This window comes from Fukomys damarensis, unplaced genomic scaffold (genome assembly GCF_012274545.1).
Source record: "Fukomys damarensis isolate Sample0158 unplaced genomic scaffold, DMR_v1.0_HiC HiC_scaffold_24, whole genome shotgun sequence".
Taxonomy (NCBI): Eukaryota; Metazoa; Chordata; class Mammalia; order Rodentia; family Bathyergidae; genus Fukomys; species Fukomys damarensis.
The window spans coordinates 68,631,780-68,648,835 of NW_022900936.1; the positions used below are offsets into that span (position 1 = coordinate 68,631,780).

Consider the following 17,056-nt stretch of genomic DNA (forward strand, 5'->3'; position numbering starts at 1 on the left):
ATTAAAAAATAGAACATGTGTTATAATACCATTGGTGGGGAGGAGACAGAGAGAGAGAGAGAGAGAGAGAGAGAGGGAGAGAGAGGGAGAGAGAGAGAGAACATGTTTTAAGTGTTTTTTTGTTTTTGTTTTTTTTTGTTTGTTTGTTTTTTTTTTTTTACTAGTACTGGGGATTGAACTCAGGACCTTGTGCTTGAGAGGCAGGCAAAGTGCCACTGAGCCAAATCCCCAGCCTCAAGAGAACATGTTTTAAAAGGTTAACAGTGTTGCTGAATGTGGTGGCGTATGCCTAGAATCCCAGCACTTGGTGGCTAGGCAAGAGGATTGCTGTGAGTTCAAGGCCAGCCTGAACTACACAGCAAGACTTTGTATCCCCCACCCCCCAAAAAGTTAACATTTCTTTTGAGTGATGGAATAACATATCTTTTTTGTTTGTTTATATTTTCTTAATTTTCTAGTGATCATTTTGAAAGGTAGGGATAATAATTTTTAAGTTTCTTTATTTAAAATGGCCTGGTAGGCACATTTTCTTTCTATGTATTCCCCCTCCCTTCTTAAAATCCTATTAAAAGAGTTATAAAGGAAGAAACTTAATAGATACCAATAAACAAAGAGAACTGCATCTACTCTAAGTAGACGAAACATTTCCACAAATGTGTGGGACCTAGAAGATAATAAAAATGATACAGTTAAAGAGGTGGTGAAGATACCTTTGGAAATATTATCCAGAGGGTCTTGAGACACTTCCTGTGGAAACCCGGGACTGCTAGTATGGACATTGTGTGCCAAATGAAGAGCCAGCTGCCCCAAGAAGCATGCTGCAGTCTGTCTTCAATTTTGACAGGAACAGACCCAAATACTCTACAGCAGGAGAGTCCATGTCAGCCACCAAGAATCACCAGTGAGTGACAAGAACCAGCAACCCAAAGCAAATCTCTGCATAAATAGAAATGGTTCAGCCAACAAGGAAGGACGACAGAAATCAGGGTGCAGGAAGACTTCTGAAGAAATACTAGTCAGTCGCTCCAGACACACCAAAGAAAAAAATTATACCAATAAAATAAACCCACATAAGATACTATGGAAAAAAAACTCAGCAAGAAAGAACAATTGGAAATTAAAAATTTGATCATTAAAATTAAAATGCAATAGATATTTGTCATGGTTTGAATTAAAAATATTCCCCAAAAGGTTCCAGGAGTAGAGCTTACAGAAGGGGACTAGATTATGGGGCACTGACTTCACCAGTGGATTAACCCACTGATAGGTTCAGAGCTGGAGGAGCAGGGTCCCTGGGAGATGTGCCCTGGAAGGGATGTCTCTCTTTCTGGCTCTTTCCCCGCTTTCTATGCTTCTGGCTGCCATGAGGTAAACAACTTTTTTCTGTGTTATGGTTTAGATCTGGGACGTCCCCTCAAACCCTCATGTGTCTGGAAAGAGATCAAGTCACGGGAGCGCCATACTCATCAGTGAATCCATCCACTGAGTCAGAACTAAATGTGCCACCAGAGGGTGGGGTTGCTTAAAGAGGTGGTCTCCAGGGACATGACCTCAAAGGGTATATCTCCCCTCCCAGGTCCTCCCTTCACTCTGCTTCCTGACCAGCAGGACATGAGTGGCTCTCCTCCAGGCCAGGCCACCACATGCCACTTCTGCATTTCAACCTGCCAACCCTGAAATGGAACCTCCGAAGGGCTGAGCTAAAGTCAGCCTTTGCTCCTACAAGTTATGCATGTCAGATATTTGTCCCAGAGACAAAAAGCTGATCAATATAGCCCAAAAGACAAAGTTAGGTAAGTGTCCAAGCATTTAGAATGGAAAGATAAAGGGCAGAACAGTTTCAGGAAATCAGAGAAGTCTTTGGGTTACAACAGACAACTGACAGAAGTTCCAAAGAGAAAAATAAAATAACCAGGTAGGTAATAGAAGGTAAATTTCCTCAAACTGAAGACACAGGCATTTAATCAGAAAGATCCCACCAAACATCTAGTGTAGAGAAGGAAAAGAATCTACACCTACATACACTACTGCTCATTTTCAGGAGACAGTCTAAATGCTGCCAAAGATAAATACTGAGCACTGACACAGGGACAAAAATTAGACTGGTATCAGACTTCCTAACAGCAACATTCAATGCTGGAAAACTGTAGGGCACTGATTTCAAAACTCTGAGTGAAAATTACTTTAAACTAGGATTTTGGCCAGATTACCAGTTAAGTGAAAGTAAAGTTAATCAACCAAGAGCTCAGAAACTACCTCCCCCACATCCTTTTGGAGAAGACCATAAAAGTATGTACTTCAACAAAATGAAGATATAAACCAGGAAGGAGAAAACATGGGACTTCAGAAAATAGTGGTGCAGCAGAGAAAGCAGTAGAGACTGAAGCAGAAGGAGGAAAGCCCCAGGAAGGGTGCTGCTGGAGAGAAATGGACTCACAATGGGCACTGTGCTTAACACTCTGAACAAATTTAAGGGAAAAGCTGACTGCTCATTTCGGTAATAAGGAAAAGAAGTTATTGAATCTCAGGAAAAATGAATAAGAAAGTCAAGGTACAAATATAAAGTAAACTAAAATGTGACATGATCTTAATAAAAGAAAAGTTAACCGGTTTTACCACATTATTAGAAACATTTTCCCCTAAAGAGCATAAGGATCACATCAGCATCCTAATGTGCCCACTCTTAAGTGAATAAGCACTAGACAGTCATAAGGTACGTGTTTATAAATTTTAACTCCTAAAATTGACCTCAGAGCAGAGGACGTAACAATAGTTATGATCCAGGCATGGTGGCACACACCTACAATCCCAGCAGCACCCGGGGAGGCTGAGACAAAAGGATCACAAGGTGAAGTCCAGCCCGGGGAACTTAGTGATTTAGTGAGTCTTGTTTCAAAATAAAAAACAAAAAGGGCTGGGGATGTAGCTTGGTGCAAAATCTCTTGGCCCAATCCCTAGTATCACAAACAAAGTTTTGAAGCAAAATTCAAATATAATGCACCTTAAAATGTAAAATCAAGGCTAGAGATAACTGCTGCTAGGGAATGAAAAGAGGGAAGAGAAAAACCACTAAAATCCTTCTTATAGCAACACTGAAGAACAAGTAATATAAGCCGTGTGACCTTGCACTTGGGAAGATCGAATGGCTGCTATGTCACAAGCTTTATTCCAATAAGAAACCTTGAAAGATGATTCAAGCAATGCCTCTTGGGCAGCCATTAATTTGTTAGGTAGATAAGGAAAAGGACAGTAAATATATACACCAGTTACAATAAATTTCCAATAATATGGAACAGTTTATCTTTGTAGTTCCAAAGACTGCTGATTTGTAACCTTAATACAAGAAATGTTTAAGGGGTTTTGTGTGTGTGTGTGTGTGTGTGTGTGTGTGTGTGTGTGTGTGTGGTGGGGGGAGTGTGTGAACTGTGCTTGTTCATATAAAGTAGTAAATAAAATTCTCCTTGGGATTTGGTGCATTCATCTGCGGCTAATCAATTTGTTCTAGCTTTTCTGCTCTTGCTTTTAAAACTAAAATACAAAAGAATTATGAAGATTCCCTTAAAATGAGGACAATAGCTGACGCATCCCTTTTCAAAATTTTTACACATAAAATGAAAATGACAATCTTAAAACACAATCCAGAATCTCATCTCAACTTCCTGAACCAACAGTAAGGAATGAAGGGATGTCGCCTGGAATTGAGAAAATAACTGAGATTTAAGTATCTCAGTTTTTTAAAAATTAATTAATTAATTAATTAATTAATTAATTAGAGACAGGGTCTCACTATGTAGTTGAGACTGACCTGGAACTCACTATGTAGCCCAGGTTGGTCTCGAACTCACAGGGATCCTCCTGCCTCAGCCTCCTGAGTGCTGGGATTACAGGTGTGCACCACTGTGCCCAGTTTAAATATGTCATTTAAAATTACCAAGTTGATGAATAAGATAATAATGAAAACATAACTATCAAAATGAGGAAGTGAATAGGAGTGCATGTAAGTAACTCCAATGTTTGCATTTCTGACACAGAGTCATTGTACAACTCCTGGCTTTGTTTAATCAAGTGATAGATGTAAGCATATTGTTTTCTGATACATACATTATCTTCCCCCACAGTACTAAAAATAATTAAAAGTGGTTGCCTCTGTAGAGGGGTATTTGGGGAACTAAGAAGTAGGATGGAAGACTATTGCTTTGTATTTTAAGCTTCTCTGTAACTGTTACATTTGCACATATTTCTATCTATCTATCATCTATCTATCTATCACCTATCTATCTATCCATCCATCCATCCGTCTATCTGTCGCGTGCATAGGCTTTGTTTGGACTTATAAAAAGGAACACTGAGGCCGCACCTTATTCCCTCTGGTGATCCTGGGGCCAGGTCCTGTCTGAGGTCTCCTCTGGGCCCCCTGCCACACTGCTTGCTGTCAGAACGATGGGATGCCCAAAGCTTCCCTGGCTGCCTCTCCCAGACTCCAGCTCCACTACCAGTATCACCCCTTCTTGAGAGCCCAAATCTGACCTCTGCCCCGGTGCCTGCCCCCTGTCTCCAGGACACCGGGGAGCTGCGCCTTACTCTGTGGGTCATGCTACCTCCAGTCCTCTAAGGCCTCATTCTGCCCCAGTTCCCTGGCTATGCTCTGCCCATACAGTGGCACACTAAGCCTCTTCCTCCATATGTCAGTCCCTCCTGCGGCTCCTGTTACTCGTCTGCCTTCCCTCCATCACTGATGGAGGTGAATACCTGAAGGCCGGTGATAGCCCCAGAGCTATATCCGCACAGTATGTGCTTCCACCCAGGAAAGTGACCACTTCTTCTAACTGCTTCCTGCTTCCATGTGCTGAATCCACGACAGACGCCCTTTCTTCCTCCCCGTCATCCTCGACACAGGTCCTCGAGCTGGCCGCGTGGAACACTAGCTGGGATCCTGAGGAGTGGGAAGAGCAAGGACTGACACCCACCCAGACCACTGCCGGGAATGAGCCAGATCCACAGATGGCCAGGAAGCTGGCTTTTGAGATAAAGCGGAGAAGTCAGAAAGCTGGCTGTCAGAACCCCCGGCTCGAAGGCCCAGAGCCTCCAGAAGGTAAGGCTGGTGGGTGATTCCTGGGGGCCACAAGGGATCATGCTCCTGTAGCACAGCGTGCTCTTGGTAGATGGCTCACACCCTGTGCCTGACATTTCCAGAACTGTACTCTCTAGTAGTACACAGTTCTTGGGCGGATGTTTTCTAGTTCTGGTGAATTATAAATGTCTTGCTTGCCAGCTACATCTAGAAAAACTGTGTGGATTTAGTATCTTTTGGCCCATCCTTGTCAGTGTTACAGATCTAGGTGTGTGCAGAATAGAAACTATATCCCAGAGCAGTAGTGTTCAGATGTCTTATAAATAATACACTTTGAAAGTTTCACAACTGAGGAAAAGGTTAGGAAAACCTTGATTGAACAAGATTAGCAGATATTTTATTGCTGGGTTTACCAGTGCTTACATATGGTAATATTTACTCTAACAAGGGTTAGGGAATAGTTCAGTGATGAGCTTATTGTTTTTCTTTTTAAGTTAAGGTATAATAGATATGCACTGAAGTGCCCACAGCTTATCTGCTGCACTTTTTGGGGTGAAAATCAGGAATCTACTACTATTTGGAGCTCTGAGCCTCAGTTTCCCTGTCTGTATGTGGGGCTAATACTATTCAGCTTGCAAGGCTGTGGCAATGTTAAGAGGAACATTTATAAAAGTACCTGGTACCTAGTCGGGGCTAAACAAATTTCACCCAGGAAAGATGCATGCAGTCTGCCTCTCCTTTGTTCCTGATTTCCAAGTCCTGTTCCTTCCCCACATTGGCTTACTGGTTGGTTGGCTCAGCAAAAGCTTTTATCCCCTTTTTATTCTTGAGGGCAGGATTTGTCAGCCCTCCCTCCCCTCCATGCCTGGAAGATTCTGCTGGGACAAATGGCATCAGAAAGTAGACCCTCTAAGGCTGTGGTGACATTTAAGTGAAAGACCAGCCAGGCACATACATGTAATCCCAGCACTCTGGGAGCCTGAGGCAGGAGGATCAAAACTTTGAGCCTAGCCTGGGAAGCTTAGGGACTTAGCAAGAACCTTTCTCAAAATTAAAAAGGGCTGGGGATGTAGCTCAGTGCAAAGACTGGGTTCAGTGCCTAATATCACCGAAAGAAAGAAAGAAAAGAAAGAAAGAAAGAAAGAAAGAAAGAAAGAAAGAAAGAAAGAAAGAAAGAAAGAAAGAAAGAAAGAAAGAGAGAGAGACAAACAGAAAGAAGCTCAATCCAGTATAGTCGATAAAATTAGAAATTAAAGGATAAGGGGGGTAAAGGGAGGGCAGGGGTATGGGGAAAAAATTAGAACCAAGACATATCACATAAAGGTACAAGATCCCAGTGATAAATGTAACTGCATTGTTTGCTTCAAATGTACCAATAAATTTAATGGGGGAAAAATAAAATAATGAAATAAAATTAGAAATTAATAACTAAGCATGTATAATACTTTAAATTCTCCTTCTTTTCTCCTGTTCCTGCTCTCAAGCCTTCAGAATGAGATGGGGTCTACCCTAGCTTCAGGTTGTCCTTTCTGAGTCCTCTCTGTCCAGCAAGTGCTTGTCCTCTTCCCTCAAGACATGACTTGTGGGGAGACTTAGCGGACAGCATGGGAGAGGTAGGAGGGGTCAGTCCTTGTGGCCTCAGTGGGGAAGAGGCGTGATCCCAGAGCACCTGACCCAGGGCAGAGGACAGTCATAGCTGGTCTGCAGACAGACAGCCCATGGAAGGTGCCTGGCAGACTCCTGAGCTTCCCAGGGCATGTGTGTGAGTAGGGGAGGGAGTCGGGCCGGGGGGGAAAGGGTGACCCAGAAAGGCCAGCCTTTTGGTAGCTGTGGGCACCCTGCCTGAGGCTGCTGGTTTCCCACTACATTTTTTATGCCGGGTGTGGTCAACCACAGGCCCATGTGCTGACTGTGGCCAGAGAGGCCCTTATCCTTCCAGTAAGAGTGTGGGATTTGGGGACAAGGGTTATGTGACTTCACACAACTGGTATTTTTCTCAGTGAATTTCCATTTCCCAGTTCCTCCATGAATTGTGGCCCTGGATCCCCAGAGTGGCCACATCTGTAAGGGTGTGTCTGCAAATACTCTGCAGGGAGAGATGTTTGTTTTTCAGGGAAAGTTTGGTGGCATGGCTTGAAGAAGGAAAATGCTTTGAAGAAAAAGCTGACGTGGAGTCTATACCACCCCCACCCCAGTCCCTTCTCACTCCCACCCCCAGCCAGCACCACAGGGTGTGGGGGACCCCAGTGCCTGGAGGACCCAGACCTGCCTCACAAAGCCTGTGAGGCCTCCAACACCTAAACTTCAGCTGCTCTGCAGAAGTTGCCTACCCTTGGGCTAAAATATCTGAGGTAACTTAAGTAATACATCTCAGAGGGTGAGGGAGGGTAGAAGCATTTGTTCTTCAAAACTCCTTTCCTTCTCCAAGGCCTGGGAGTTCTCCTGTTGCAGGAGAGGATGGTGTTGGAGAGAGCCCCAGCCATGACTCACTCACAGCTAATCCTTGGCAAATCTATCACCATGGAAACTGCCAATCATCCACGCTTTTCATAGCTTAACTGAACATCTGCCAGGGAAAAACAAATGGTATAAATCACTCATCTTGCCTACTGTGTTTACACTGGGGCCCTGGTAAACAGGGCAGCCCTCCCAGCAGGGTGCTGGCCAAGGTGCTCAGTGAATGCTGCGCAACCTTCATTAAGTCCTCACTGAGCTGCCCAGTTCCCCCTTTCCCCCAGATTGGATCAGTGATTCTCAACCTGGGTAGTGCTGAGGGGAAAGGGAGGGACAGGAAACCCTATCCTAGTGAGCTAGGGTGAGGGCTGAGCTAAAGAAGCCCGTGGAGTTGACAGTCTATTCAATACTATAATTTTACGTTTGGAATTTTATGAAACAATGCTTTCATAATTTAAACCACAGAAATTTAATCACGACTCACATTCTTAGGTAGCTGCTGCTGTCAAAGGAAGTGCAAAGGCACTCCTCCCTGGAGCAGAATTTCCAGGGTCTGTGAGGTTTTAAATATGATTATCCACGATATGGGTTTAAAAGGAACACACGGATACTGGGAGTGCCGAGGCACACACATAATGTCAGCTCAGGCGGAAGGTTTGCAAGCTCAAGCTCAGCCTGGGCAACTTATCTAGAGACTTTATCCTCAAAATGAAATGAAAAGAGCTGGGGCTCAGGGGTAGAGCACTTGCCCAGCATGCTGGAGGCCCTGGGTCCACTCCCTCGTACCGCAAAAGCCAAAACCGAACCAAAACAAAAAGAATAAATGGGCAGATGGATGCCATCTCAAATATTAATTCAGCTCCAACTCTGGGCTGCAGGCAGCATCCTCAGGCTTCAGGTTGCTGCCTTTCCTGTCTGGAGGAAGATGTGCTGGAGGGAAGGCTCTGCCCCAACTCAGACCGGGGACCCTTTCTAGACCCTTCCTGGACTAGATCCTAGAGAGGCGAGGGAGGCCCTCCACCCAAGGGGCCAGCAAGGCCACGCTTCTGAGCCAACCTCTTGCGAGCCCAAGGACACACAACCCTGCAACTGCTAGCCTAGCATCTTGGTCTGGGACCCTGCCCCCCAGGCTCTAGGAAGCCAGGCCAAGGGGTTCCCTGAATGTGTGCTCCAGTACTGCGTGGGAAGGGAACGCAGGGAGAAGGGCTGCAAAACACTTCACATAGTAACTTTTTTATCTTCCTATTTCCGCTTTCCTTTTCTGACCACAAAGTAGAAACTGACCTACATTTGAAGGTCTCCTTGGGGGAGATGTGCAGCAGAGCAGAAGGAGAATTGGTCGGTACCCTGTGCTGCCTTGTTTTTCCACAGTCCTGGCATATTTTGGAGGATCATAGAAGTAGAAAAGAATCAGGCAAATGTCTGGGGGCTGCCCAGGGGCACAAGAACAAAAGCTCCTATGTGGTTTGCAGGGATCAGACTAATAAGATTACAGGATTCCTTATTTAAACATGAAGAATTTCGGCAACAGTGATGCATCAAACCAAGCCCAAGGTCCTTCTTGGCAGGGGAAGCCATGGGATGCTCTAGTCACACCACCGTGCAGTGAGCCCTGGCAGGAGTGCCCTGTATATCCCAACAGACAGGTGCCAGAGCTGGGGCAGGGAGAGGCTGGCCCACAGGTTCTACAGCCATGGGGATAGGGACCCACTCCCTGGAAGCCCTGCTGGGAATCCATCAAGCCCTCAGAGAGGTGGGTTCTGGGGAATCCTAAGCGTAGGACTTAGCCAGTTTCTGGTCCCCCAAAGTGGCTCAGAGGCAACACAAACACGAAGGTGGTATGGACAAGACAACGAAAGGGCCTGGCTCTGTTTACAAATGAGGAAGAACCAGTGTGAATGCCCCACTTGCCTTAGAACTGTGTGAGACCCTCTGACCCATGGTGGGGCTGGGTGGACACATCATGAATGATTTCTCTTCCTGTTAAGTTGTCCAAGCAGGATGAAGGCTTGGAGCTAGAGATGGACTCTTTTCATTGTATAAAAGTGAAAGTGATGCAGTGTTTCAGAAAATCTGTATTTGCATATCATGTTTCTACCTGCCATTTTGATGGCAAGGGACACCAAGCAATGATCTGACTGAGAGATGAAGTTGGACCACAGGGATCATGTGGTAGAGAGGTAGAGAGAATCCAATGCTATCTAGGAGGTAGAATTGAAAGGCTTGGAGAGTACTAGGAGGAAAGTAACCAATAACTCTGATGCTGGCCAGAGCTGGATGGAGACACCGGAGGTGAGGAGCACAGGAGAAGAGCCAGCCGGGGGCAGGTGGGATGGGATTGGCTCTGGATGTGTCCACCGTACCCAAGAGAAGATGTCAGCGAGGGCAATGAGTAAATAATGGGAATCTTAAAGGAAAAGTCTGGGCTGGGCGTGTGCATGTGGGAGTCATGAGCTTCATGAACACTGGGCATGGAAGATATTCCAAGAAAGACTTAGAGAAGGGAGAGAATGGGGCTGGGAGTCGCCAGGAGAGCTCCATCATCTAACCTGGAGGCAGAAGAGGTTGTGCCACACAGGCAGTTGAGAGCAGGAAGGATTCCAGGGGGCTGCTGCACCGTGGGACGAAAGAGGAGGGAGAATGTATCTGCTGCTGAGAAGCCAAAGGAAGCAAGAAATAAAAAAATGCCCCTGGATTAGCGACATGGAAATCACCGATAACCTTGGAAAGATCCACTTCATCGAAGAGTGTGGAAGAGTTGAACAAGAGCAGGAAAATGGAGACTGGTAGCCAGCCTACACTTGGCTATGAAAAGGGGAAAAAAAGGTCCTTGCTAGAGAGAGCAGTGGGACTGAAGAAAGGTGATTCCACTTTAACATCTCTATTGACATAAAACCAACATACTTTTTAGCTGCATATGTTTTAAGAGTAGCAATTTGAAAAGCTTTGAGATATGACTATATCTGTGAAACCATCACTGTTATCAGGAATATATTTTTCATCTTCCCAAATGCCCTACTGCCCCTAAATAATACCTGCTCTTGCTCTCCCCAGCCCTGTTCCTAGGCATCTATTAATCAGCTTGTAGTCACCATGCTTATATCTTTTTAATAATGGGATGTATATTATTTATTCAAGTATTTTTTTAGTTACTTTTTTTGTAGTGCTGGGGATTTAAACATGGGGCCTTGTGTATACTAAACATGTATTTACTGCATTTTCTAGAATTTTATATAAATAGAGTTCTTTTTAAAAGGTACCGTTTTTCTGACTTCTTTCCACTCAGCATAACTATTTTTAAGGCTCATACATATTTATCATATACATCAACAATCCATTCTTTTTTATTGCTGCTGTACGGCTATTACCATAATTTGGTTATCTGTTTTGTTTACCTATTGATAAACACTTGAGCTATTTCTATTTTGGATCTATTACAAATAAGATTGTCTTGAGCTTCCAAAGCTCTTTGAGGTCTTACATGAACCTGTGCTTTGAATTCTTTGCCATAGATAACCAGGAGTGTGTATCTAAATTTTAAGACCATGTTAAAGTGTTTTCCAAAGTGGCAGTACCATTTTACATTCCCATCAGCAGTGCCTGAGAATTCTAGTTTCTCCATATCCTTGCCAACACTCATATGGACCACTTTTCATCTTAGTTACTTTCTCATGGCCAAGACATAATGCCTAACACCCACAGCTCTAAGGCGGAAAGGTCTATTTGGACTCATGGTTTGTAGAGGTTTTAATTCGAAGCAGGGCAGCATAGCAGAGGAAAACTAGCATGGCAGAGGAGAAACAGCTTGTGGCGTGGGAGGCAGGAAGCAGAAAGTGGTCAAGGAAGGAGGGAGTGAGTTACACCCTGCCAGCCTAGCCCCGTGGCCCACCTTCTCCCACCAGGCCTCACCTCCCAATATCATATTCAGCCATAAACTCCTCAGTGGACTCATCCCAGATGGATTTTATGTCCCCAAGCTCCAGTCACCTCTCTTTGGGGGGACTTCGAGATATAAACCCTAACAGACATCTTCGTATTATCTCATTTTTCTGCTCCTATCCTATCTGGGGAGAGGATAAGGCATAGGAAGGGATAAAGCACATGTAAGAAGGCAGGATAGGGCAGGGAAGGACAGACAACAATAGCAGCCACACCCAGGTTAGCACCACTACCTAAATTGAAAGTGACAGTCTTGTCACAGTCTAGTCCCTAGCAAATATATTTCTTATGGATCATCTGTCCACATGTCAGCCTATGGCCTTGCTGGCCAAGGACTAAGCATGATACAAGAGTTTCCTAGGCACCTCCACTTTGGAAGGCTTCTTCACGCCCACTGTGGGGTGGGAAAGGGGAGTAGGGTAAGGAGATTTATTCACAGCCTATGGGGCCCCTGGTTGGCCCACACCTAGTACAGCAAGAAAAGAAAAGACAATTTCTCTGATCCCAGGACAAGACAAAATTGTGGTGGCAGGGTGTGTATGTGTGTGTGTGTGTCTGTGTGTTAGAACAAATATGGGTTCACTCAGGTAAAAGGAGGACCAACCTACCTGCTGAGGAAGGCCCCCTGCTCAGCCCTAAGAGAAGGATGTTCCCTCTATCAGTTTGGCCAAGAGATGTCAGTATGTACGTGCAAGGAGGGTTAAATCGTGTTGGCACCTTCAGAAATTATGAACAAGTTGACTCTGCTCTCTAAAGTTAGATCTATATCCCAAGAGCACACCCAGGCTCTTAGTTATGACCCTGAATTTTAGGAAGCAAGTATGTATACCCTTAAAGTGAGAGTAAAAAGGAACCCACATCACAATACCTGTAGCTGCTGGGAAGAACACCCCGAACACAGTGAAGAAAGATTCCCCTGGGCTGTAATCTGGTAGTGTGTTGTTCCACAGTAGTTCTGGTGAATATCCAACAAAGCCATGTTCTGAAATGACACACAGGACAACAAAATGAGCTCAGATATGGCACAGCTCTCTCCCTAGATTACAGTGCTATTTTATAAGTTGTGTGTGCGTGTGTTTGTGTGACAGAGGAGAAGGAAGACGGGGGAGAGAGAGAAGGTCTGATGCCACCATCTTCCTTCCCATCATGATGGCTGACTCGTGTGTCCATGCGGATCTATGGCAACAGGCGATGCAACAACATGAAGAGAGCTCTGGGAAGGGGAGCATTTTCGTTCTTGCTTCATAGACTTTAGTGCAAGTGGAGTACCTTAGTATCTGTCCATGGGAATATATTTGTGTATTTGTTTTTCATATCTGAAAAAATTTGTTGATGTTTACAAGTTACCTCCCTGCCTATGAGCTACAGAAATGAGCTCAAACTCCTTCAAGTGAATATCAAAGCACCCAACAACGCAGCAGCAGTCCCCAGCATGCTGTCCGTCCTTCGCCTTCCCCTCCTGACAGTCCCTGTTCTCAGGCACCCCCAGCACCGTCCTATGTACCTGAGGCTCTGCCTTCTGGACCTCCTCTCTGGGCGTCAGTCCTGTGCTCACTCTTCAAGTACAGCTCAGAAGTTGTGCAATGTCTCCCTGATCAGGATCGATTCCCTCCTGTCTTATGCACCTCTGTGCCCTGAGCCCAGCTCCACACCTAGTGTATGAATGGGTGAGGGGCCAACAGGTATCACATGGGAAAGAAACTCTCTCTTAGATCTCCCAGCTTCCGGGCTGGCTCACTCCTGTGCTTTCTATTAGTCTTGCTCCCAGACTGTACAGCGAGGCTATCTCAGATCTAATTCTTCAAAGTATTTTAAACATGTTTGTACATTGACCTTCACAGTTTTTCAAGTGGCTTCAATCCTATAAGGCTTTGCTTCTTTGTGGGGGAGGTCAGTTTGCACCACAACTGAGAATGCGCTCCAGGGCTGTGGAACTCTGAGCCACCAGTCAAGTGGTCTTGGCTCCAGATCACCAGGCTGTTCTGCTCCGCCTTTGACTCTCCTCTCTGAGAATGAGTCAGCCTGCTTCTGTTAACCATAGTCCGAGAGGAACTAACCTTCGCTTCTTTTCCTTTTCCCATTGTCACACTGGATGGCATCCAGCCATCGTCCACAAGCCGTGGTCACAGAGCCTCCCGCAGCCTCCTCCACCCACCTGAGCTTCCTTCCACACGGGAGCTCCTGGGACTCAAGTCCAGTGGGGTCTCCTGCACTGCCCTTAGCCTCCTAGAGACGCAACCGCATAGGAAAAATAGTTTTCAAACAAATCATAAAATGGAAGCTCAGTGAAGCACAAGGGAGCCCTGGGTGCGGTCAGGACTCAAAATCTTGATCAATTGCTTTCCTTTGCCTGAGAGTGGAATTCGCTTTGTGCACTAAGTCTCAAGTGCTGCACAGTGCTGCTGAATGGCTCCCCGCCCCTGCAGCTGCCCTCGGCTAGACCAAGAGCTGAGTTAACTTTAGCTCCCCGCTGGCTGACCCTGAACTAGTCTTTTGAGGGGAAAACCAGCCCAGCCATCTTGGAACTCGATGCAGCCAAGCTGGGCTGATGCTGGGTCTGAAAGCCCAGAGCAGGGGTGTGCCGGCCGTCTGCTGTAAACACCTCAGCTCACTAGGGCCTTCGCCTCTGCAGCCAGAGGTCCTGACCACCAGGCCTAAGAGCCTTGTCCTGGTCAGCCTGAAGGCCCAGGGTGTCACTGGGAAGCCTCATGTCCACAACCAGGTCCACGGGCTCAGAGGAGGGACCGGGCACAGTTGTCCTCTCTTGTAGGGCCGATGAGAAATGCAGACCCCAGAGCACACATTCACATTGACTCACACTGACACATACCAACACACAACACACAAACTCCAGGACATATCCATGTGCATACTCACTGACACACACACAATGACACAAGCACACACACACAAGCACACACCCATATCCACAAACACACAGTGGCACGCTCACAAGCACACACTGGCGCATAAGCACACCCACCCAGCAAATACTCAGGTGGACACTCACGAATGTACATGCACACTGGCACACCCACGCCAGCACACAAGCACACACACACTGACACACCTACACGGACACACACAGGCACATATTCACACTGACTTTCGAACTCATACTCATACCTTCCTGCTGGCCTTGCCTTTTCAACTGGACCCAAGCCTAGTTCTGAACCCTTTTCAAGGGATAATCTGAACTTTGAGAAGAACTCAAGATGTTTGTCAATGTTGTATTTGTATAATGTAAAATTTGGGGGCCTGAATATCTAACTATAGGGAACTGAGGTATTTTAAGTGCTTATGAGATTTTAGCACCACAGAGACTGCCTATGTTATGTATGCTGTGTTGAGTAAGAAAGCTAGAATCTGGTTGTTGTATAAACACACAAAAAAGTTTTAATTTATACATGTAGGAAAAGTCTAGAAGGAAACATACCACATTACCCTGGACCATCTGAATAAATCATTATGAGCGATTCTTTTCTTTTTTTATTTCCACATTTTTAAATGAGCATAACTGATGTACCATTTTTAAAAATTAGTATCTTTTGGGAAAGCAAAGGACCTTACAGCTAAAATCCAACTCTCTCCAGGGAGATTTCCCATCTCTCTCTCTCTCTCTCTCATCTTTCTTCTTTCTCTCCTTTCTCCTCCCTCTATCTCTCTCCCTCCCTCCCTCTACCCCGCCTTTTTCTTTTTCTCTCCCTGCTTCCCAAAATGATTTGAGTGATTTAGGAGAAAAACATAAGCAATTAAAAACAAAACAGAAAAACGAAATGAGAGAGGTTGAGACTAAATCTGAGAATACCCACAGTCCGTGCCACAACTGAGGTCTCTGCAGAAGGCTTCAGGGTAAGCCCTGCAGCGATCCCAGAACTGGACAGATACCTGTTCAACCACTTGTGCCCACTAGGTCAGGGCACAGCCCGGTGGCCCGTCCTTCACATTGGCCACTTTCCCATGGATGAATCTGGCCTCATTTCCTGTGCTTTTGACTCTGCCCAGATGCATCACGACCCATCTCAGGGCCCCCAGTCCTAAGCCAACCCCACAGAACCTTGCTCCTCTGTTCCCCGCTCATCTGTTTGGACTGGGGTCTCCCACATCCCATGCCTGGTAGTCCTGTTGGACCTGGAGCTAGGGAAGGGCTGGTGTGGGCCAGTGGGTCACATCCAGGGTCAGGGTGCAGGGCTAAGGAACATGCCACCTGCCCTGCCCTCCTACAGTGGCTCCTAAGGCCTGACTTGCTACTGCTCAGGAAGCTTCCTAATTCTTTTAGTTGTAGTCCTGTTTGAGTGTCTGGAAGCTGTGATCACTGTCCCCATATCCAGCACATTTTGCACACAACCTGAGGGGTCCCAGACCACTGAAGCTCCTCAGGGGGGGCAGCATAGAGCCCTGTGAACCTGCCTATACCTACACCTTCCCAAGCCTGGCTGCACATGTGTCCACCTCAGAGTGGGCAGCAGCCCAGGAAGTGACATAGCCAGAAATGCTTTCATTCTATAGGCCCTGCAGGCACCAAGACTGAAGAGATGTGCACCCCACCCCCATCCCTAAGGAGACCACAGGGCAACCTCATGTTTGAAACAACTACGAGCAGCCCTTTGCTGAGCACCATGTAGACGCCAGTCACTGAGCACCGAGTCCTCAGCAGTCATCCTTGATCCCACAACCTCCCTGCAAGAGGTCAGGAAACTGAGGAAACGGGAGGACTCTAGTCCAAGGTCACATAGCTAGGACTGAATTCGTTTCACCTCCTGCCTCTCCCTGAAATCAGAGCCAGGCTCTATGATGCTGCAGGGCTGGGGTGGGCCCCTGTCACGGAGATGCATGTCACACAGGTTTCCCTGAAGATCAGGGCATCTCCCTCAGGCTGTATCTAGGGAGAGCAGGCAGGGCCTATCTCTGGCCAGCTCAAGAGTCTGTAATAGGCTGAGTGTGGATTGCTGGGAGAATGTTGGTCTGTCCCACAGGTCTGTCTGGATTGTTTTCCACCCATCATAGGGTCTCTCTGTAATCTATCCCAGTGAAAGAAAGAAAGCGAGAAAGAAAAATACACATATATGGGAAATATCCCTGGAGAGAGTTGGATTTTAGTTGTAGGGTCCTTTGCTTTCCTAAAAGATGTAATGTTTTAAAAATGGTAAATCAATTATGCTCATTTAAAAATGTGGAAAGAAACTTGTATTCCTTGACTGTAAATGCTTCCTTGCCTCAGTGGGCCTTTAGATTCCTCTGCTGGAAAAACAAGGTCACTGATCTGGGTGGAGTCCCATCAGCTGATTCTCTTCCAACTCTGAAAGGCCCTGGATGATCAGGGCCTGAAGTTGCTGTGTATGAACGAGAATCTCAGCTTGACCTGAACATCTGCTTCTATCTTCACAGAATAAAAATACTCGGGTCCCATCTGAGCTGTGTACTTTTAGCAAGAACAAAAATGGATCAGGGAAGAGAGAGAATAAATCAACACAAGACGCAGGCAGGAGCAGGAGAGGTGGAGGAGAAATCCTTGTCCTTGAAAATCTACACACAGGAAGGCCTGACCTCTTCCCCCAGGGTGAGGGTCACTTGATGTGTGTGTGTGTGTGT

At 46.0% G+C, this 17,056-nt stretch overlaps 1 protein-coding gene across 1 annotated transcript in view; it reads right to left on the reverse strand.

The window, feature by feature from the left end:
* Slc12a8 (solute carrier family 12 member 8) overlaps positions 1 to 17,056 on the reverse strand; it is a 139,175-nt gene that overhangs the window by 50,454 nt on the left and 71,665 nt on the right. The window contains exon 5 of the mRNA XM_010618253.3: positions 12,333 to 12,446. Within this exon, the coding sequence (XP_010616555.1) occupies positions 12,333 to 12,446 (114 nt within the window). The remainder of the gene's footprint in view (positions 1 to 12,332; positions 12,447 to 17,056) is intronic.